Below are 22,637 nucleotides of genomic sequence, written 5' to 3'. Positions count from 1 at the left end.
TCCTGCATCAAGCCCAACACCCCTCTCCTACTCTCCCAGCTTTTCCCATTCTAAACTATGAAGTGAAGAGCAAATGTAGGGAGACTCTGGGCAAACATGCTTTTAAAGTGAGTGCAAAAACAGCAAATCTCAGCATCTATTTTTCAATACATAGGTACATACAAAATACATAGGTATATACAAAAATTCTCTAACACACAGTCTACAAAATAAAAATAGACAAGGAAACTTCTGGAGTCTCTGAGGATTTGAAATTATGTTCTAGGTGTTGCTGGGGCTGAGCCTGCCTAGCTGATCTGTGTTTCTCCGTGGAGAAGCCAGCTACATGGTCTCAGATTGGAGAAGGAAGTAAAAAATGTAACATCCTAATCTGAAGCATTTATTTATGCATGAGACAATTCCTTATCATAAGGATTAAATTAGAAGGCTCATTTTTAGATGAGGACTATAATTAGACATTAAAAAGTAAGTAACTTCACAAAGTGTACAAGTTATTTTGAGATTGGTACAAGTCATGTTTACCCAGTAAGTGTAATTCCTATGCAATTAAATGGAACAGATGATATTGATTTGGCCTTGGATACTTCACTGCAGTTCAATCATCACAGGATCTGCTCAGGTCCTATGACTTAATACAGAAGCGCGACCTCAGAGGCCCCCAGGAAGCCCTCCCTCCTTTTTTTCCTCCTCTATACCTGCTCCTGGAGCCCTGCCTGTTTTTCCATGGGCCACAGCAACCTCTTCTGGGCATGAACACCATAACAAGGAGGTTTTTGTCTGGGCTCACACTAATGTTCCCTCACTATGTATCTTGCACAGTAATACACAGCTGTGTCCTCAGGTTGCAGGCTGCTCATCCACAGATACAGCATGTTCTTGCCATTATCCCCGGAGATGGTGAATCGGTCTTGCACAGAGTCTGTGTACTTTGTGTTACTACCATCATACCTAATCCATCAGATCCACTCCAGATACTTTCCTGGAGCCTGACTGATCCAGCTCATGCCATAGTTACTGAAGGTGAATCCTGCGGCCACACAGGAGAGTTTTAAGGACCCCCCCAGGCTGTACCAAGCCTCCCCCAGACTCCACAAGCTGCTCCTCAGCCTGGACACCTGCAAACACAATGACATCCTGTTCAAAAAAATGTTACACATATCCCCTGTTTATTACAGTCATGTCCACTTCCCCATTCCATATCCTTTGTTCTTTACCTTTCAGAAGTGCAAACAGGAAAACATAACTCAGCCCAAACTCCATAGTGATCATCTGTGCTCAGTCCTGATCACCAAGTTGAAACAGCTGGGCACCATGGCTGGACTCCTCTGCAGAGCTTCAGAGTGAAGACTGGGCTGGTTTTCATCAGCACAGGGAGGTCCTATTTGCATGACCTCCTGCTATATAGCCAGTTCTATGAAGAATCCTCAGAGAGGGAAGGGTGCAAAGCACATGAGAGTGTTCTGAGAGGTGTTTTGGAATATTTCTAACTCTACAGAAAACATAGTTTCCTCCTATGTGCCTGTGTAGTGATAAACACTTAACCTCAACTGTTTTCTTATTATGATATATTTATATTTATATTTCATGGATTTGGTCATTTCATGTTTTGCAGGTGCTAATATAGAGCAAAAAGCATAATATACATGAGATGTGAGCTCATAAGTTATAAAAATGTCACATGTATTTGGTCCTATGATCCTTCCCACAGTACCCAACTGTGGGTGGCTGAGCAGTTCCAAGAGAGTGACCATGCTTCATGATATTTTCTAGACCTTTTTTTTCTGATGAGAGAACATGTCATGATTTTTCTGCACTCCAGTATTTTCTTTTTTCTTTTGGTACTGGGACTCAACACCAGTATTTTCATAAATGGACATATAGTATCAAGAGTCTGGGATCACTTATTATCTTGACATTAAAATTTACACTCTGAATCACTATAAAATGATAGGTCCATGAGCTACATTTTGCCACATATATATAACTTATTAAGTATTAACAAAATCATGCCCATTGTCACTATATGTAATGGAGCAGTATTCATAAATTCTTGTTTTTCCATAAAATACCCTTCCTATAGCTCTTTTATTCTAGCTTTTCCTAAACTACACATTTATTACTGCTGAAACAGTCCCTCCTCCTGGTGAGAAAATTAACACTCTAATTTTAGGTGACGATCATAGTAACTCAGCATTTCAAAGCATCTAGGTTTTTAAGATTCAGTCTTCTTTCCAGAATAAGCGATATACTTATGATGCTAAGGCAGAGATGATGTCTTATATGATTCTAAGACAGAGAGGAAACTCAGAGACGGAGGGCAAGCTCTCAGTCCTGAGACTCCTCCTGTGCACTTCCTCCCCGGGCTGGTTGTGCTGGTCCAGAGCTTTCTCTACTGGCCCTGCGCGCCACCTTGTGGCCTCAGGTAGTTCTTGCTCTTTCTCGTGAGCACCCCCAACTGAGCATGCCACTCTGGTCCCCAGCAACCTCTATATACCCACACGGGTGTCCCCTCAGAATATGTTTTGAGCAGTACCGCACCACTGTGATTTCCATGGATACTGAGTGTAGTTGCAGGGAAAAATGGATCTTGGCTGTGTCTTTAGAGATTCTGACTTCTTTTGTCAGGGTTGAATTATAATCTGTGCCTCCACTATTATCATCCTGCCACATTCACTCAGTTTCCTTCCTGGGGCAGATGGATCTAGTTACAGCAACAGTTTCCAGCAGGTCACAGCTAGAGTAGCCAGAGTTGATGTATGGGTTGACACAAGACTTCAGGGACAGGGCTATGTGGACTTTACTAGGCTAGGTCTGGCCTTTTGCAGCTGCACTGGGACAGGACTGTGGGAATGGAGAAAAGGGTGAGTCCTGAATTCAGATGCAGCATCTCCAGATCACCTTGTCTGAATTTTCCTACACTTACATCTGGGAGCCAGCACCAGAAAGAGAAGGAGTCAGTATTGTTTCAGGTTCTTGACTAGATTTATAAATCTTTGAAAACATCTTAAATATTGAAATACAGCAAGAATTTAAGCTAATGTGCAACATGAATGTATCTGGTACATCGTGAAGCATTTGTATGTGAGATGCATTCTTGTATATAAAGGTCTGACAGAGGCAGAAGACGTGCAGATTCTGGGTCTGCCTCTGGGTGAAGGGTGTTGACTAAGCCCTAAAAGAGCTCAGTGATTTCATGGGGTCCATTGCTCCAGGCCCAGAGTCTCCCATTGCAGTACAGGACAAGCAGTGGAAGAGCTGGTCAGGGAGGTGGCTGAGTTTCCAGATGAAGGGTGTCCATGGGAATATGAAAACCAGAGGATAGATAACAGGACTGTCAGGTATGGGGAGGAGCACCACTATTCACTGTCATCTTGGAAGTCATCTCTTAGCTTCCAGCAGTTTCTTCAGCTTCCAACAAGACCATTCCCTCATATGGCAAAAGAGCCTTTGGTTTACTGATACAGACTTGCAGGGTTCCAGGCCTTCAACTGGATGATTTGGATAATCAAGGCAGAGAGACATTTTGCACTCTTCCACATCTGATTGTGCAGGAAGCCATTTTAAACCCATCTCATAAATTCTTATATATTTGTATATCTTACATTAAGTTTGTTTCTATAAATACTGCAGGACATTCTAAAAAAGAAAAATACGAAGAATCCAGAAATAGTGGCAGAGAAGCCACAATGAATGGAGCATAAAACAAAATGAAGAAGACAAACTGACAACTAATGACAGAAAAAGAGCTCAACAGAAATGAGACAGAGAAGATTGGATGGTAAGAACAGCTATTTTGGAGAAAATGACGTCTTAATAGGTAATACTGATTTAGTATCATCTTGTTTTGAAGTCTCATCAAGCTTTTGTTCTTCTGTCCCCATTGGTCTAAACAGGTTGTATCTTACTGGGTTTTAATATGTATGATAGTATAAGCAAAATCTTTTATAGACAAGGAGATTATACAGAAACCATTGTTCATTTTCTGTTAGTTGATTCTAAATACCCTGTAATACTGTCATTCTCTTAAATGGTTTTACATTGTTTTGATATATTTGATGCTACAGTATATGAAGTTATACTCAGAGATTTCAAGGAAAGAGACAATATGGTAACTACTTTTATGTTGGGATTATCTTGTGGTGAAGCACTACTTTGCTTAAATGGTTATGTTTTGATCTGCGCTGTTTTGCTGTTATGCCCTCTTTTATCTCAATCTCCACTTTATTATTTGCGTTTTTATTTTTATCCTTTTAATTAAGGGAGAAAGAAATAAAAAATAGCAGGATATAGTAGAGTAACCCACTTTGACTTTCCATCATCTTGATTTAAAGCCTTGTATTGCTCTCACCATTTGTTTTCACTGATGTCCCTCTATTCTGTTTTGCTTGATAGTACCAGGTTTGAAAGTTTAGGCAACAGCTGTGAAGATAGTGGGATTCATTATGACGCCCATTCTGGTTGACTATTATCTACTTTTGAAGACCTATAATGTCTCCAATGTTTTGGTTTTTTCAGTTTTGTTCTTTACTGTTTTGTTCAATTTTATTATAACTGATGATATAGGCAATTCTATTAGAGATAGCAGGAGGCATTATGGTAACCATTGTTGATCACCTTGTATTATGCTTTTACATTATCTATTATGTCCACCCTTTTGATTTGATTGACTCTGTTCTGTTATGTCACATTTGGTTCTACTCTCTTCCAAAAAAGTAATAAGAACTGTGGGAGCAACAACACCCAAAATGTGTAATTGTCATTGTACAAAAGAGAGGAAAAGAAAGTGCTCTAAACGATATAACTGCATGTATATTTAAGTATATAAGATAGATAATGATATCACTGAGTTTTGTTGGATCATTGAACAGAACTGTTTGCAGTCTCACTGTTGGAATGTCCACTTTATAAGCTTTAATTTTGTAACTCAAACAATTATTTCTAAGATGACAATATGTAATCCATTAACTAGTGATTTCCTACTGTTTATTTTTTTCTGTAAATCTGTATAACTTGTACCGTTTCTCTGCTTTTTTTCTTTTTCTCCTTAAATAAAATTTTTTTAAAAAAGTTTGTTTCTATAACCTAGAATAGCAAAGACAGTACTAAGCAGCAAACACAAGGCAGGAGGCATCACAATCCCTGACTTGAAGTTATACTACAAAGCAACTGTAGTAAAATCAACATGGTACTGGAATAAGAAGAGCCAAAGATCAATGGAATAGATTAGAAGATACAACCACAACTACAAAGACACTCAACCACCTTATTTTTGATAAAGGGACCAAACATGTTCACTGGAAGAACGACAGTCTCTTTAATAAATGGTGTCAGAAAACCTGGCTCCTCATAAGCATGAAAACTAAAACTAGACCCATGGCTATCACGATGTACTACATTAAAATCTAAATGGATCAAAGATCTGAATATTAAAACAGAAACACTAAATCTATTGGAAGACAAGTTGGGTAAAAACCTTAAAGACATAGGGGTAGGTAGAGAATTCATGAACAGGAATCAAACCGCATGGGAAATACTTCCCAGAATCAACAACTGGGATCATGTCTTATTAAAAAGTTTCTGCATGTCAAAAGAAATCTCTAGCATAGTGAAAAGAAAACTACAAACTGGGAAACAATCCTAGTGAACTGTCCCTCAGACAAAGATCTTCTATCTAAAACATATAAAGAATTTTTAAAAATCAGACCCCCCCCAATTCAAGGATCCAGTCCAAAAATGGGCATCTGGGATGAATACACAATTCTCAGATGAAGAAATACAAATGGCAAATAAATACCCATTTCCCATTATAAAAAAATGTTCATCATCATTACTCATTAGAGAAATGCACATTAAAACCACACTGAGATTCCATCTCTCTCCAGAAAGAATGGCCAGGATCATGAAAACTACCAACAACAAATGCTGGAGAGGCTGTGGGGAAAAAGTAACTCTCCTGCACTGTTGGTAGGAGTATAGACTGGTGCAATCATTGTGGAAGCCATTCTGGAGATTTCTCAGAAAGCTGGGATTGGAAGTCCCATTTGTTCCAGCTATTCCACTTCTAGGCATATTCCCAGAAGAACTGAAAGCATCATACCACAGTGATATATGTGCATCATATTTATTGAAGCACAATTTGTAATAGCCAGATATTGGAAACAACCTAAGTGTCTATCAACTGAGGAATGGATAAAAAAGTTGTGGTATTTTTATACAATGGAGTAGTACTCAGCTATAAACCATGATCACACTGAGATATTTATAAATAAATGGGCGCAGCTTGAGACCATACTCATAAGCGAAATAAATCATACTCATGTGTATAAATACCTACCCTAGTAGGGAAATATCTTTCCCTAGTGGAAAAATGGTAAGAATACATAAAAGTATGTGATAATCATGATTTCCCATCATACTTCTTTGAAGCCTTACGTTTTCATTCATTAATTGGAATGGTTTTATTTTGGATTGTTTGCTTTTATTGTCTGTGATGGTATGGACAGCGATTTTGAAGAAAACAAGACATTATAATAGCTAGTGATGATTTAATATCATCTTGTTTTGAAGTCCCACCAAGCTTTTGTTCTTCTGTCTCCATCGGTTTTATCATGTTGTATCTTATTGGATTTTATTATATGTGATAGTATAAAGTTTTTTATAGACAAGGAGATAATATAGAAACCATTGTTTGTTTTCTGTTAGTTGGTTCTGAATATCCTGTAATACTTTCATTCTTTTGAATAGTTTTACACTGTCTTTTTATGTTTGACACTATAGTACATGAAGGTATCCTCAAATATTTCAAGGAAAGAGACACTATAGTAGCTACTGTTATGTCAGACTGTCTTGTGGTGAAACACTATGTTGCTTAAATTGTTCTGTTCTGACCTATGTTGTTATGTCCTCTTTTATGTTAATCTTTTTTTAAAAAGAAAAAAGTTTGCTTCTATAGTGAGCACTTACTAAAATTCATGATACCCTTTTACAGAAAAATTATGCTCCATTTGATCTGTCAGTTAGAAACTCAGAGAAGTATTTTTTATTTTTTGTTAAAAGTAATATTAAAATTCACACAAAGTTAGAAGTCACAAAAATACAAGCTTGAAAAGTAAAATATTTATAGTAAGAAAACAAAATTGGATGTAAATCATAACATTGACACCAATATGAAAGTGAAATACACAAAATTATATATTTGAAATTATGTATTTGAAATAATTATGTTAGGACATTGCAGTATAAGTTCACTAGGCTATGAGAAACAAAACATTTGCTAATCTACAAGTTGTTCGAAAACAAAACACACTTTGTCAAAAACACATTCACATGTCTCTAATATGCATATGCTTTATAAAATCAATTCAAAATTACTTTTTACAGAATGCAAACTTTATACACTAAAAAATTAAAATGAAAGCTAGTGGAAAATCCCATCAATTAAAAAACAATGAACAAAATATTGCCTGTACCTCCAAACAGCAAAAGCAAACAAACAAACAAACAAACAAAGAAAAAAACTACATAATTACTAACCTGACTTGGAAATGAGAAATACTTTTCACATGTTTGATCAAAAGATACTGTATGTTAAGTTTAAAGACAATGGCTTACACAAAAATATATTATGTCAATATTTTTCATAGTAAAGACAACAGATACATAGTTCAGATATTGTTTTTTTTTGTCTTTTTCTTTTTTATCGGTACCGGGGATCGAACTCACGACTGCCTGCTTGCAAGGCAGGCACTTATGCCGCTGAGCTAAATCCCCAGCCCTCATAGTTGAGATATTTATAAGTGACTGACTGAAAAATATAGAATGTATTCTAAGGTATCTCCATCTGGGAGTGTATTTTTTGAAAAAAGTTTGAATACTGACATAAAATTGTTTACTTGTTCAGGTCTCTACTTCATGAGGAATTTTCACAGGATCCTCAAAACAGGCTTGTAAATACATAAGATTTCTCTCCAGTGTGACTTTCTTCCTGTACTTGACAAAAACCTGTGTTCAAGGGCCAGGGATTTAGTTCAGTGATGTAAGTGCCTGCCTGACAAGCACAAGGTCATGAGTTTGAACCCCATTACAAAAAAAAAAAAATAAAATAAAAAAGAAAGAAAATAAAAAGAAACAAACACAAAAAAAACCAATTTGACCTGTTAAGTACTGGGGATTTAGCTCAGTGGTGCAATGCGTCCCTGGCAAATGTGAGGTCCTGAGTTCAATTCCCAGTACCAAAAAAAAAAAACCCAAACCCAAAACCCCCAAAAAACCTGTGTTCACTGAATGCTTTCCCCTCACTACTTTTCTATGGAGAGTTTCTCCCCAGTGTGAGATTTTCTATGTCTATAAAATGGGGACTCACCGGCAAAACTTGGTCCACATGGCTGACATGCACACTTTCTCCCCAGTGGAAGTTCTTTCATGTCTTTGACAATATTTGTGTGTAGTTAATCCTTTCCCACACTGCTGCCATAGATAGGATTTCTACACCGCGGGGAATTCTTTCACAGCTTTGGCTGATAGTGTGTGTGCTGAATGCTTTTCCATATTACTTACATGCATAGGATTTCTCACCGGTGTGGGTTTGCCAATTGTGCATGAAAGGCATACATATTAGTAAATCTTTTTCCATATTGCTTACATACATAGGGTTTGTCCAATGTGAGATTTTTCATGTATTTGACAGGTACTCCATTGGCTGAATGCTTTCCCACATAGCTTGCATGCATAGGGTTTCTCCCTATTGTGACTTCTTTCATGTATTTTATAGTAACTCCACGTAGTGAATGCTTTCCCACATAGCTTACATGCATAGCGTTTCTCCCCATTGTGAATTCTTTCATGTACTTTATAGTAACTCCGTATAGTGAATGATTTCCCGCATATCTTACATGCATAAGGTTTCTCCCCATTGTGAATTCTTTCATGTACTTTATAATAACTCCGTGTAGTGAATGCTTTCCCACATAGCTTACATGCATAGGGTTTCTCCCCATTGTGAATTCTTTCATGTATTTTACGGTAACTCTGTGTAGCAAATGTTTTCCCACATTGCTTACACACATAAGGTTTCACCCCATTGTGAATTCTTTCATGTACTTTACGGTAACTCTGTGTAGTGAATGTTTTCCCACAATGCTTACATGAATAGGGTTTCTCCCCATTGTGAATTCTTTCATGTATTTTACAGTTACTCTGTGTAGCAAATGCTTTCCCACATTGCTTACATGCATAGGGTTTATCCCCACTGTGACTTCTTTCATGTATTTTACGGTAATTTTGTGTAGCGAATGCTTTTCCACATTGCTTACATGCATAGGGTTTCTCCCCACTGTGATTTCTTTCATGTATTTTACAGTAACTCTGTGTAGCGAATGCTTTCCCACATAGCTTACATACATAGGGTTTCTCTCCAGTGTGGGTTTGCCTGTGTGCACGAAATTCATATATCCTAGCATATCCTTTTCCACACTGCTCACATATATAGGGTTTCTCTGCAGTGTGACTTCTTTCATGTGCTTTACAAGACCTCTGCGCAGTGAATGTCTTTCCACACTGCTTACATGCATAGGGCTTCTCCCCAGTGTGAATTCTTTCATGATCTTGACAGGAACTCTGTGTAGCAAATGCTTTCCCACATTGTTTACACACATAGGGCTTCTTCCTACTATGAGTACTTTCATGTACTCGACAGATACTGAATGTGAGGAATGCTTTTCCACACTGGATACATGCATAGGGTTTCTCGCCAGTGTGGCTTCGTCTATGTATACGAAATGCACACCTGTTTCTAAAAGTTTTTCCACATTGCTCACATACATAGGGTCTCTCACTTGAGTGAGTTATCTCATGTATTTTGCAAAAAACTTTTTTAGTGAAAGCTTTCCCACATTGCTTGCACACATAAGGTTTCTCCTCACTATGACTAGTTTCATGACTTTGACGGCCACTTAATGAGCTGAATGCTTTTCCACAGTGCTTACATACATAAGGTTTCTCCCCAGTATGAATTCTTTCATGTATTTTACGGGAACCCTGTGTGCTGAATGCTCTCCCACAGTGCTTACATATGTAAGGTTTTTCCCCTGTATGAATTCTTTCATGTGTTTTACAGGAACCCTGTGTGTTGAATGCTTTCCCACACTGATTACAAATGTAGGGTTTCTCCCCAGTGTGAATTCTTTCATGTACTTTACAGTAACTCCTTGTAGTGAATGCTTTCCCACATTGCTTACATGCATAGGGTTTCTCCCCCATATGACTTCTTTCATGTATTTCACAATAACTCTGTGTAGTGAATGCTTTCCCACATTGCTTACATGTATAGGGTTTCTTCCAAGTGTGATTTCTTTCATGTATTTTACAATACCGCTGTGTAGTGAATGCTTTCCCACATTGCTTACATGTATAGGGTTTCTTCCCAGTGTGAATTCTTTCATGTACTTTGCAATTATTGTATGTGCTGAATGCTTTCCCACATTGTTTACATGCATAGGGTTTCTTCCAAGTGTGACTTCTTTCATGTATTTTACAATACTGCTGTCTAGTGAATCCTTTTCCACACTGCTTACATGTATAGGGTTTCTTCCCAGTGTGAATTCTTTCATGTGCTTTACAAGTACTATTTCTACTGAATGCTTTTCCACATTGCTTACACACATGAGGCTTCTCCCCAGTATGATTTCTTTCATGTATTTGACAACTATATTGTCTAGTGAATGCTTTCCCACATTGCTTACACATATATGGTTTCTCCCCAGTGTGGCTCCTTTCATGTACTTTACATCTACTTTGTGTAGGGAAGGCTTTCCTACATTGCTTACATACGTAGGGCTTCTCCCCAGTATGAGTCCTTTCAGGTCCGTGAAAGGAATTTTTCACATGTTCCTTAGAAATATTGGGTCCCTCTTCCATGTATCGTTTTTCATGTACTTGAACAAGGGGAAAAGAAATAAAAGCTTTCCCAAATTGCTTCCACATATGTGGCTTCCAGCCACTGTGATTTCTTTCATGGATTTGATCACCATTGGGGGTAGTGGAGGCTTTCAGTATTTTCTTACCTACAAAGGTATTCTCTTCAGTATAAGTTCTTGCACTGAGGTTGGAGAAAGTTTTTCCACATTGATAGGCTTTCTCACTGATCTTTCTCCTTGCATTACTCTGAAAGGAGTGGAGATCACTGTAGGTTGTTCCATGTTCATTACATTTTCTCAGCTTGTCATCCAATCCAAAATATTTATCTGGCTTCATTCTGGTGTGAGATACATGTTGATTCCAACCTTCATTCTGACTGCAGTCCAGTACCTTTTCATTGCTGTAAATAAAAAAGAACAAAACTGTCACTCACAATAAAAAGTTCTCCTTGTCAATAATTTACCAGGACAACTTGTGGCTTGATGCCTGCTAAGAAATTTTGAGAATAAATTGGCTGAATGCCTTGTTAAGATGCCACCAAAACACTCATTTTCCAAAGGATGTTATTTGTTTGCAATATGCAACGTCTACTTTCATTTAGGTCACTGATGCATATGTGTATCACATATTCATAATTTTTGACACACTTTTCCCCATCACTTTCACCATTTCTTCATACCCTGGTCATCTTTCCCATCTCCAACAAGCCAGCGTTTCTGCTCTCTACAACTTCTCCTTAATTTTATTCCCTAATTCATATTTTGGTATCTCACATAAAAGAAAACGTAAGGTAATTCACTTTCTGTGTTTGATTTATTCCTTTTACCATAAAGAAATGAAGTACCAACTAAATTTTGGCAAAAGATATATTATTATTCATTATGGATGATCTTGGCACTAAATTATATTTCTAGTGTTTTTTTAATTTTTAACTTTGAGACTCATTGATTTTTAATTTGCTCGGGGCTGGGGATTTAGCTCAGCCACATAAGCGCCTGCCTTGCAAGCAGGCAGTTGTGAGTTCGATCCCTGGTACTGATAAAAAGGAAAAAGGCAAAAAAAAAAAAAAAAAGATTTTTAATTTGCTCAGGGTGAACTGCATGTTGTCATCCTGCTGGCTCAGCTTCCCAGAGTACTGAGATTATCAGAAGACACCACCATGCTGAGCCTTTGCCATCAGCTCTTCATTCATGCACATAGTGATAGGCATCCAGTCTGTCGTCTGAGCTTAGATATTATGAAATATTTCTAGAACTGTACATACCCATGTACACCCTGCTTTGAATATGAGAAGCACATACCACTAACATAGGATAATTCAAAACCCTTTCAGAATACACATTTGCAGGTTTTCCTAGATCAAATGCAAATTGTTATTTTTACTTTTTGAGACATCTGTATGTTGGTTATCAAAATTGTTCTATTTTATAGTCCTACTAAGACTGCTTTCTAAGAATTTTAAAACATGAATGCAAACTGGGTATGGTAGTACACACCTGTAATGCTAGTACTGGGGAGGCTGAGGCAGGAGGATCATTGCAAGTTCGGGACCAGCTTGAGCTACAAAGTGAGTTCAAGGCTAGCCTGAACTGCATAGTGAGAACCTATCTAAAAAAAAAAATAAATTAGCAATTTTTAAGATAATGTATGTATCATATTCATATATATGTATACATGGATAACTTGAAAATTAGTTCCTGTAAAAGTTCAAAATTGGGGCTGGGGATTTAGCTCAGCGGCATAAGCGCCTGCCTTGCAAGCAGGCAGTCATGAGTTCGATCCCTGGTACTGATAAAAAGGAAAAAGGCAAAAAAAAGTTCAAAATTTATTCTTTTCAGATACTCCTATACACAATGAATATATGCAATTTCATACATTTTCATGATGCTAATCATGAAATAATTTTGTTATACTGATGTATGGTATACCATCACTTATAGAATATCACTACAAACTTAGTTTCCTATATTGGAACATCACTGTATTCAATTGTCAGATTATAAAAAATTAATCTATATGCATATCTGGAGAACTTTTATGAGAGAAAACAAATTGGAACACAGTCTCATATTTTCAGTTTCTTTGGTTGTAAGATTTCTGATCACACATTGACATTTAGGGAATATTCCTTTTCTTACAAATGTAAATTACCTTAGATTTCTTGAGAGATTTTCATGTTCTTCAATTTGCCAGTTGTCCAAGGACCTTCCTGAATAGCCATAGAAATAGAAAAAGTGACTATGTCAGTATATAAAAATGGTATAATGCAAAGGTCTGAGATATTCCTCAAAATGTCAGTCTATTTACAGTGTCTGTGCTAATGAACAAGAACCAAGGCTCTCTCATTGCATAGATGAGAAAAATGCTGTCATTCTTACCTACAGCAGTCATGTTCCTAAATGTTTCCTTCATCACATCTCTGTAGAGCTTCTTCTGGGATGGATTCAGCAGAGCCCACTCCTCCTTGGTGAAATTCACAGCTACATCCTTAAAGGTCAGTGCTTCCTAAATAATCACATACACAGATTGCCTGAAAGAAGTTGAGGCTTACACCCTGAGATATCTGAAATCCTATTGTAAAAGCTGAATTGAGGTTGATTCCTCCAAATATTAACTCCATGACTTGGTCACCAAACCCAAGAATATGCAGACATTTTTCACACTGAAATTCTGATGCTAGTTTGGAATTCACTGCCACAGCAGCAGCAGAAAGAATAATTTCCAACTACTTAGGATAAAAAATATGTGGCAATCTAACATGAGATACAACCCAAAAGGTAAATGCACTTTTGCAAGGCTTCTGCTTCCATTGTTACTATGTGTATGTTATATATTTATGCTACAATAGTGAAAAATGCTGACTGTTGGCCCAAATAATATCACATAAAATACATCTTGGACAGATGCTTCTTCTTAGATGACACTGCATTGAAAGATTACAAAACTGGGTAAAAGTTTCTTCATATCATTTAATGTAATGATGTCATTGTGATCATTATAATAATTTTATGTTGTCCTTAGTCTCAAGTTTTCTCTCAACTTTGTAACTGATATCTGTTAACATTCAATAGGAGTTCAACTTCTTAGACAACCACAATTGATAAAAAAAATAACAGTTGCCTGATTTTCCTGCAGTGCCCTAATTTGTTTTATGGGGTAGAGATTCTACACATAATTAAAACTGACGTTATTCATAATAAAAGTGAGGAAAGTATCATTAATATGTTTTCTAGAGGTCTAATGAGGGGCAATTCCAATTTCTTTACAAACTTTCTGCTGACTTTGACATGTTAAACATGACATGGACATCCCTTGTAATTCCATGAGACAAGCTGTTCTCGAATGACCCAATGAGCTCCTTAAAACTCAGTTTATAAAACAAAAAAGGGAGGAATATGGACCAAGATTTTAAATTACTTTTATAACATTTTAAATTTTCTAAATTGTGACTCAGAAGGTTTCTCAGCAGTATGGAAGAGCAACTCACCACTCAGCTGAAGAGATGCTGCATAGCACAAGACTTTTTTTCACTCTTGAAAACCTGTTTCTTACAAAGACTGACAGTCACTTGCACCTCCAAAATTACAAAGGTAAAAAGGCTCTCTATCTTCCTGAGATCACTGATATACACCACAAGTAAGTGACATGGCTTATTAGGGTTATCTTCTTACTTCACTTGTCTTAGATATAGTTACACGAAAAATAAAAAAAAATTTATGTTGTCCTTAGTCTGAAGTTTTCTCTCAACTTTGTAATTGATATCTGTTAACATTCAATAGGAGTTCAACTTCTTAGACAACCACAATTGATAAAAAAATAACAGTTGCCTGATTCAATCCAGCAGTGCCCTAATTTGTTTTATGGGGTAGAGACTCTAAACATAATTAAAACTGACGTTATTCATAATAAAAGTAATGAAAGTATCATTTTTACTTTTTTACTTTCACTCTTCCCTCTAATGAAACCCCATATACAGACAGAACTTAGCTGTCACCTGCCGGCCCCTGAGAGACTGTGGGAGGTACTGTACGGTAGGCACCCTGGCTATTCCAAAGGTTTGTGCCTGTTACTCCCCCCACAGTACTTTCTGATCAGAGAATTTCTATACATAAAGTCCCAATATCAGATAGTGGTCATTGTATTCCTTCCCATCCCAATGTTATATAAATAGTTTTTAATATCTCCTAATTAAACATTATTCATTATTACAGTATAGAGACAGCAACCCAAAACTTGGATACCAACCAATCTTAAGAATGGATAAATAAAATTCAGCCCTTAAACAAATCTTCAACATTAAAATTTATTAGACAAAATGTTTCCTAGACAGTCATTATGTGACAGCTTCAGTGAAAATTGTGGCCACCTTAACTCATTCCATTCAAACTGCTCAAACTATGAATAGCTCTTTTTAAAATATTACCTCTGAATTGATAACTCAGACCAACACTTATCAAAGAAACATGATAAAATTGATGTACTTCAGGTAACAGTCATTGGGCTCAATCAACATCGAAAAGCTCTTCATATATACCATCAAATTAGTGGTGATGCCAGTTACCATTCTGTAGGCATCCCATTTAACCTTTCAGAGTACAAAGAGGAGGTCCAGCACCTTCTCCATGGTGCTTTTTATACGATTCTTGGTGGAGATATTACCAAACTCCAGAGCCTACTGGAAGACCAACTTTATAAATTACAAAAGGAAGCCCTCGATATCACCTTAATGATACTGCCTATTGTCTAAGTCCTCAAAATTGGTTTCATGGGCTCAAACTGTACATTCAGATTTTTATTATTACTCAAATTATCTTTATGTTGTTTTATCCTACTTTTCAAGACCTTTTACATGCTGTTTGTACTAGATAATGGGCCCATGATGACCTTCCTACATTAAGCTGAATCAGATCAGCTTACCACAGCAGTGTAAGAGCAGAGAAAAATGAGAGAAGCTATAAACAAGAATACACTTTTCCAGGAAATGTCCCAGATGAAGTTCTTCCAACCAAGCCTGACCAGCTTACAACACACACACACACATGCCGAACTCATCAACTCATAAATCAAAGTTTTAATACATTATCCAATCAAGTTTTAATACAAAAGACATTTGGGGAATATTTCAGAAATCAATCACGATACCAGGAGTGAAGATGAAAGAGAAGTCAGAGGACACAAGCCAGTCCAGTGTCACTCAAACATGCACATCACACAAGAGTCAGCAGATTCCACCAACACTGTCTAGATGTCAGTGCCCAATATGATGGTAACTGAGGAGCAGGCACCGAGCGTTCCATGAAAGAGCTTTGGACATGCTCAAGTCACCTCACTTGCACAGCACAGGATGCTCAGGGCCTGGTAGTCTCATCCTGAAAGCCAGAAGATAACAAGGGCATAAAATTAGCAGGGGACACACAGGAATAAGACCTCTCAGGTGATGCAGAGATCTAGGTCCTGCCAAGGTTGCTTCTGTCCACATGTGACTGACCTCCTGCATCCACCACAGCCTCACTCCTGTCTTGGCCAATGGAGCCTGCACATCACCATTTACAGGGGTCTCTCAAGGCCCAACCCATGCAATCTACCACCAGGAAATGTCACTGAGCTAGTCAGTGTGAGCCAGCCAGGCGGTCTTTCAGCAGCATACTGGGAGCTTTGACTTGGGTTCCTGAGGAAAGAAGAGTCCTCATTCTGGACAGCGAGCCTGACTAGACAGTTTACACGGAACTAGCCTTCCTTCCCTGAAGCACTGCCGCCCCATTTCATCCCTCTATGAGCCAAAAAGGAAAAGACAGAATACACACTGCATTTTTGAGAGAAGCATAAAGATAGACTACAACAAAATTTTTTCTAACACCAGCTTCCTCCCAAGACATGGACTTCACCCAGCGTGGGAATCATAGCATTTGCTCCAGCATTTCCAGAACTGCCACTGTCTTCTTGCTGTACTCAATGGGCTTTTTCAGCGTGTTGCCCCTGAATATCAGGTCCCAACTATACTCCTGCACTTGAGCTTCAGTATCTCATGGGAAAACTTGAAAATGAACAGAGAAGCTGGGCCACAGACCAGGACAGGACAACGGAATAGAAGGAAAGGTTTAAATTTGTCAGAGGATAGAAATTTACATGAAGCACTTGACTTGTCTGTGCAGCCTTTCTCATACCTTATCTCTTAATCTACCTTTTTTCAACAAAGAATACTAAAATATACTAAAAAGAGAACATAACTATCTAATACACAAGAGAAACCTGGCATATGCTGAGAATATTCTGCAAAAAATATCAAGATGTAAAAGAAAGGAATATTTCAACAGCCTCAGACAAGCAGCCTACTTCATCCAAGATCATTTAAAAAAATCTTGACTTCTGACTACTGGTCATGTTCTTTTACCAGGAGGACCAAAGGACTGCTGAAATGCATTGTGGTACACAATCACTTCCTGATGATAAGGCATGGTGACCTACACATTTCACAAAGTAAACTCTCCCCAGAGAGACTCTCCCCAGAGTGACTCTCCCCAGAAGTACTCTGTCTGTACTTCCCTTCCTGTCCTTCCTACCTACACTACATTTCAGATATCACCTGTACAAAAGTACAGAACCAGCTCCAAAGCTTGATGTTGTATGATGATACCCACAGAGACAGGCTCAAAGATGCTGTGAAATGAAGCTCTGTGCTTTGTCTACTGTGGCATCATAGAAGGCCCTCCCCATTGCCTTCTCTGGGATATCAACATGGAAAGCCTGTGTTCAGAGTATGCAGAACCAAGAGATAAAGAGGTTTCAGGATTGAAGTTTTTTGTCATTTATGGAACACACAATGAGGGCTTCCCCAGTGGAATATCAATCATTGCAAAGGGGGAAGGAATTTTGGAAGTGATGGCACTGCACACACCTGCCTTTAGCCCATTAAGACCATGGAAGTAGAAGTGGTGTTACAGTTACGAGCACCCTGCTGTCACAAGTCAGATGATTATCCAAAGTTAAAACAGTTAGAAGGGTTCCAATAAGCTGTATAAATTAAAGCTGAGAATGCTTGCACACGCTTGGTGTCTTCTGTTCAAGGTATTGAGCCCTGTGCCCATCCACTGAAAATTTCCACCCTAGCATCCTAGCGATGCAAAACAAACAGTACAGCCTGAGTAGGGCACCTCTGCGTAACACACACACACATGCACACGCACAAGCACACTACAAAAACAAAGAAAAATCCCCAAAAGGAGTTCCCTTTTCTGAACAGTATTATACTATTCAGTTTGTTCAGTTGCTCATGCTTAGTAAAGCATTCAAAACAGGAAATATGCTGGGATAGTAACAAATGCCCATAATCCCAGCACTCAGAAGTAGAAGCAGGAGGATCTCTTGACCTCAAAATAAGCCTACGCCACACTGTAAATTCGAAGTCAGCCTGAAATCAGTTGACCATGCCTCAAAATAAAAACTAAACTAAAACATAAAACCTGAGAAACAATCTAGTGAACGTCATGCTCTTGAGGGCTGTTGAAAGTATGAGTCTATGTATGTTACTAGAGTTTGAAAGGGAAATATCTTGATCGGGGGCTGGGGATTTAGCTCAGCGGCATAAGTGCCTGCCTGGCAAGCAGGTAGTCGTGTGTTCGATCCCCGGTACCGATAAAAAAAAGAAAATATCTTGATCAACCCAAAGGAAGTCGAAAATAAAATTTATTTAAAATGCCCAAACCAGGCATGGCAGTGCATGCTGTAATCCCAGCAATTGGAAGACAGAGAGAGGAGGCTCACTGTGAATTCAAGAGATTGAGCTGCAGAGCAAAACCCTGTCTCAAGAAGACAAAAACAAAAAAAAACAAGAAAAGAAAGTAAAAGAAAATGCCCAAAATATATGCAAACAAGCAAACATGATTGCTAAGCCTTTAAACCTGTTCACCACACAAATTTTGATCTATATTTGGGGAAATTTATGTAACAAAGACAAATTTATAATATAATACTGAATAACTCATAGACATTTTTAAATATAGTATACTGTAAATCACTTGTTATTTACTCAATATGTCCTATTTCTTTTTGCTTATTTGTTTTTTGTCTTTTTGAGACAGGATCTCAGTATGCAGTTCAAGCCAGCCTGGAGCTCACTTTATAGCCCAGGATGGTCTTGAATTTGCAACTATCCTCCTGCCTCAGCCTCCTGAGTGCTGGGATTACACATGTGTACAGGCACCATGCCCATTTATGTCCTGTTTCTGACAGAACAGTGACTTATTACTGCTGTCCTCAATCATAAGGAAGTATTATAGCATGTACCCCTGGTGTGAAAAATGAATACAGTTCAGCATTAAAAATAAGATTTGCCCTAAATAACTTCTTTTTTGCTTCATTGCTTTTAAGTTAACTCTTGGCTTCATCCACATCAAAGAAGTCAATCTTGAGTTGAGGTACATCCCAAAATATTTATTTCACATTGAAACAGTGTCTTACTTAGTTAATCAGACTGGGCTTGGTGACGTAAAACTCCTATCTTAATCTCACAAGTGGTAAGCATGCACTACCAGGCCTCAGTGATATTTACTTTACCCAAGCAAGAGTATAAATCCTGGTAAATCACAGTGACTTAAGAACCCCAATCTTAAACTAGCAAGGTGCCACATTTCCATCAACCCAAAGTTAGGGAAATAAAGATGAATCAAAAGTTTTCCATGACCTGCATAATTTACAAAAATGATCTCATTTTTTAAAAATAAAAATTGGAGGGGATGTAGGTCAGGGAAAATTTCCTGAGTTCAGTCTCTGTACAATAACAAACCTCAGAAATACCTTGAAATCTTTTATAACAAGGAAAAACCTTTTCCCATTCCACTGCAAAAATGATACACATCCTGCTTTTAAACCTACAAGATCTGCATCATATTCTCCAATTTTGCCTCAAAAATGATAGGTGAGCTAATGAGTAGTTTTCATTCCCAAATCCTCTTCCTTTCTTTAAGCCTGTGACCTATGAATTAAGCCAGCAAGTGGTCCTTCATTTATTATCACAGTAACAAAAATCTGAAGTTGGGAGTTTACTGTTGAAGTAGCCACTGTCCCATGCCTTTTTACTTCCCTTTGCTCTTGCCAGTTCAATAAGCGTGTTCATTCTAGCCATTCATTGGACTGCAGCTCTTCAGTACCAGAATTTTGCCCTACTTGAGTGCTTCTTTTATACAAAGTGCTGTCCCAATTTCTAATAAATTGTCTAGAAACAGTCCACAGACCACACCTATGATTTCAGTGATTCCTTTTTTTTTTTTTTCTTTCCAACCATACCAATTATCACAGGCACATATCCCTATAGATGCCCCAGCTCAAAGCATTTTTTGTGTGGGTTTAACAGACAGCACCCCCAGCAAGTTCTCCTTAGCAGGATCACTTTCCCTTCCTAATACATGAACTTCCTAATACATGAACATCACCTCCATCTTTCTCAGCATTCTAAACTCTATGGAGATCTTCACTTAAATAATCTAACTGTAAAGAATATTTTATTTAGAGCCAGGCATGATGGTGCACACCTATAATCCCATCACTCAGGGAGCTGAGATAGGAGGATCATTGCAAGCTCAAGACTAGCCTGGGTTACAAAGTGAGCTCAAGGCCAGTCTGAACTGCATAGCAAGACCCTGTCTCAAAAAAAAAAATTGTTTTGTTTAGTTCCTAAGTAAGGCACCTATCAAGAGCCTGAGATACAGGTGGAAATTAGCCATTCAATAAAAATTAAAATAAGAATAGACACAATGACCTATGACTTTGAACAAAAAGTGATCTTTCAGCCCAACAAGGAATGCAGGCCCCTCCCTAGAAAAGCAATTGCAGCCACACCCTAAGCTTCTGAGTTTCCAGGATTTTAAAATTAAAAATGCAATCAGTTTCCTTTAAACCTTGCATGCTGGGAAATGGTTTAGACATCCCGAGTCCAAAGTGGTTGTTTTGAATCCACAGAGATATCTATGATAACTGGCCACTAAACATCTGAGCAATTAGCAGTACTGCTTATCTAAAATTAGCTCTGGATTGAGAGGTCACAAAACCATTCACTGGAAGGCTTCCTTGAAATCAGGAAGTTCTTATTTCCAATAAAACGCCTCCTAAGGTCCTCCTTTGGTTCACCACCTTTCTCAAATGTTGCAGAGCACAAGACCACTGCTTATGCAGTAACACCATTTGAGTAGAACTCTCACATTAATCATCAAAGTGGCAACTGCCCTTTTACCGCTGTACATGGAATCTAGGGTTTCCCCGGAAGTTCAGCTCTCCTCAGACTATTATAGATGCAGCTCTGCCTGGGACCGCCCAAGAAAGCACTCAATGGGGACCATATGCTGGCGGTCAGAACTCTCCCTGTTGGAGTAAAGTGGGACAGGGACAGATGATGATGCAAAACGAAAGACTAAGACCTCAAATTCTGGAGCTAAGCCAAGGCTGTTTGTCACCTTAGCTAATTCTGGTATGTTCATTCCAGAACTCATCCGATTCTATCCCAGCCCCCATCCCATAACATCACCATTGTGAGGGTCTCCAAGATTCTTCTAATGCAGGCTGCAGCCAGTAGAAGTTACAGGAAAAGTGAGAAGAGTGGAGTGGGCTCTCTAGGCAATGCGCTGTGCACTTTGGCGCCACCATACAGGAAGAGCCCTCCGCCCACATATGGCCCGATTGGGCAATTCATAAAGAAAACACCTTCCTCGCTGATTGGCTCTTGCTCCATCGTGGGCCAGCTGAGCTGAGACAAGAGAAACAAACCTCTTGCACCAGGAGTAAAAGTCAACGTCACCCAGGAACTTCTGGACCATCCTCTCTCAGGATGTCAGTCTCACCTCGTCTGAAGCATACTTGATTTAAGGCCTCTACTCTTGGCTTTTCAAAGTTCTCATGTGTTTCTTAATGGACTCAATGGACCTTTCTGTAGATGGGTCACAAATGTGCTCAAAAAGTTCCAGGATCAGTATTCTACGAAAGAACCAGTCCTCTTGTATTAGAAAACATTGTGAGTCAGCCCAACTCAGGACAAAAATAGGATACAGCAGGGTCTGCTTTGGGGAACGAGGCAGTTGGATTCATTGGCAAGAGTTTCACACTGTGTCTCACGCTCCTCATTTTCATCCATGAAAATAAATATATGGTCCTGAGAAGAATACAATTACTGTGTAAATGAAGACATCAGAGTTGCAGTGATGCAGCACTTGTCTAGCAAGCAGGTCCAGAATTTGATTCTTGTTTACACCTCCCCCCAAAAGAAAAAAGTTGAGTTGCATGATAGCAATATTCTGAAAAAGAGTAAAAGTTGAAAGAAAAGCAAGGATTCCAACTTCCTCAAGACAACCTTCACAGTTTATCTACAGTCAAAACCATATACTCAGAATCGGAAGAGAAACATATTTGCTAGCATGAAAGCCGGAGAGATTGCTGAAACAGCCCCACATCGCTTCCTGGTGATGAGGCTGAGGTCCAAAAGGACTTTAGACTGCAAGCTCCCCATTCCCCTCAGAGGTTCAAAATTCTCCAACTTTCAATTTATTGGAAGTTATCATGCTCAATATAAGAGAATTTCTCAGTCTGAACCATGAGAAATTGAGGCCAACCAAGAGCTCTGTTCTTGGTTGCTTCTGTCTCTCAGCAGGTACAATACTTATAACCAAATGAGTATGCAATTCACAGTGGTGACAATACAAGAAAATTCAAATGCAGATAAGATGCTGGAAGAATATGAA

General features: G+C 38.4%; 1 protein-coding gene and 1 pseudogene across 2 annotated transcripts in view; both read right to left on the bottom strand.

Moving 5' to 3' along the window:
- Positions 1–788: 788 nt before the first annotated feature.
- LOC101788017 (immunoglobulin heavy variable 3-30-like) lies at positions 789–1,260 on the bottom strand (annotated as a pseudogene).
- Positions 1,261–7,003: 5,743 nt separating this feature from the next.
- Positions 7,004–22,637, bottom strand: part of LOC134477254 (zinc finger protein 709-like) — a 40,951-nt gene continuing 25,317 nt past the window's right edge. For both annotated transcript variants that reach the window (XM_063254450.1, XM_063254451.1), the window contains exons 2-4: positions 13,293–13,419; positions 13,066–13,123; positions 7,004–11,314 (exon numbers count right to left, since the gene is read on the bottom strand). In XM_063254450.1, coding sequence (XP_063110520.1) covers positions 8,638–11,314; positions 13,066–13,123; positions 13,293–13,419 — 2,862 coding nt within the window. In that variant the 3' untranslated portion in view covers positions 7,004–8,637. The remainder of the gene's footprint in view (positions 11,315–13,065; positions 13,124–13,292; positions 13,420–22,637) is intronic.

The sequence above is a fragment of the Cavia porcellus genome, unplaced genomic scaffold (assembly GCF_034190915.1).
Source record: "Cavia porcellus strain 051 isolate PalLab524CR breed Dunkin Hartley unplaced genomic scaffold, mCavPor4.1 scaffold_8, whole genome shotgun sequence".
NCBI lineage: Eukaryota > Metazoa > Chordata > Mammalia > Rodentia > Caviidae > Cavia > Cavia porcellus.
This window is presented reverse-complemented; position numbering and strand designations above follow the sequence as displayed.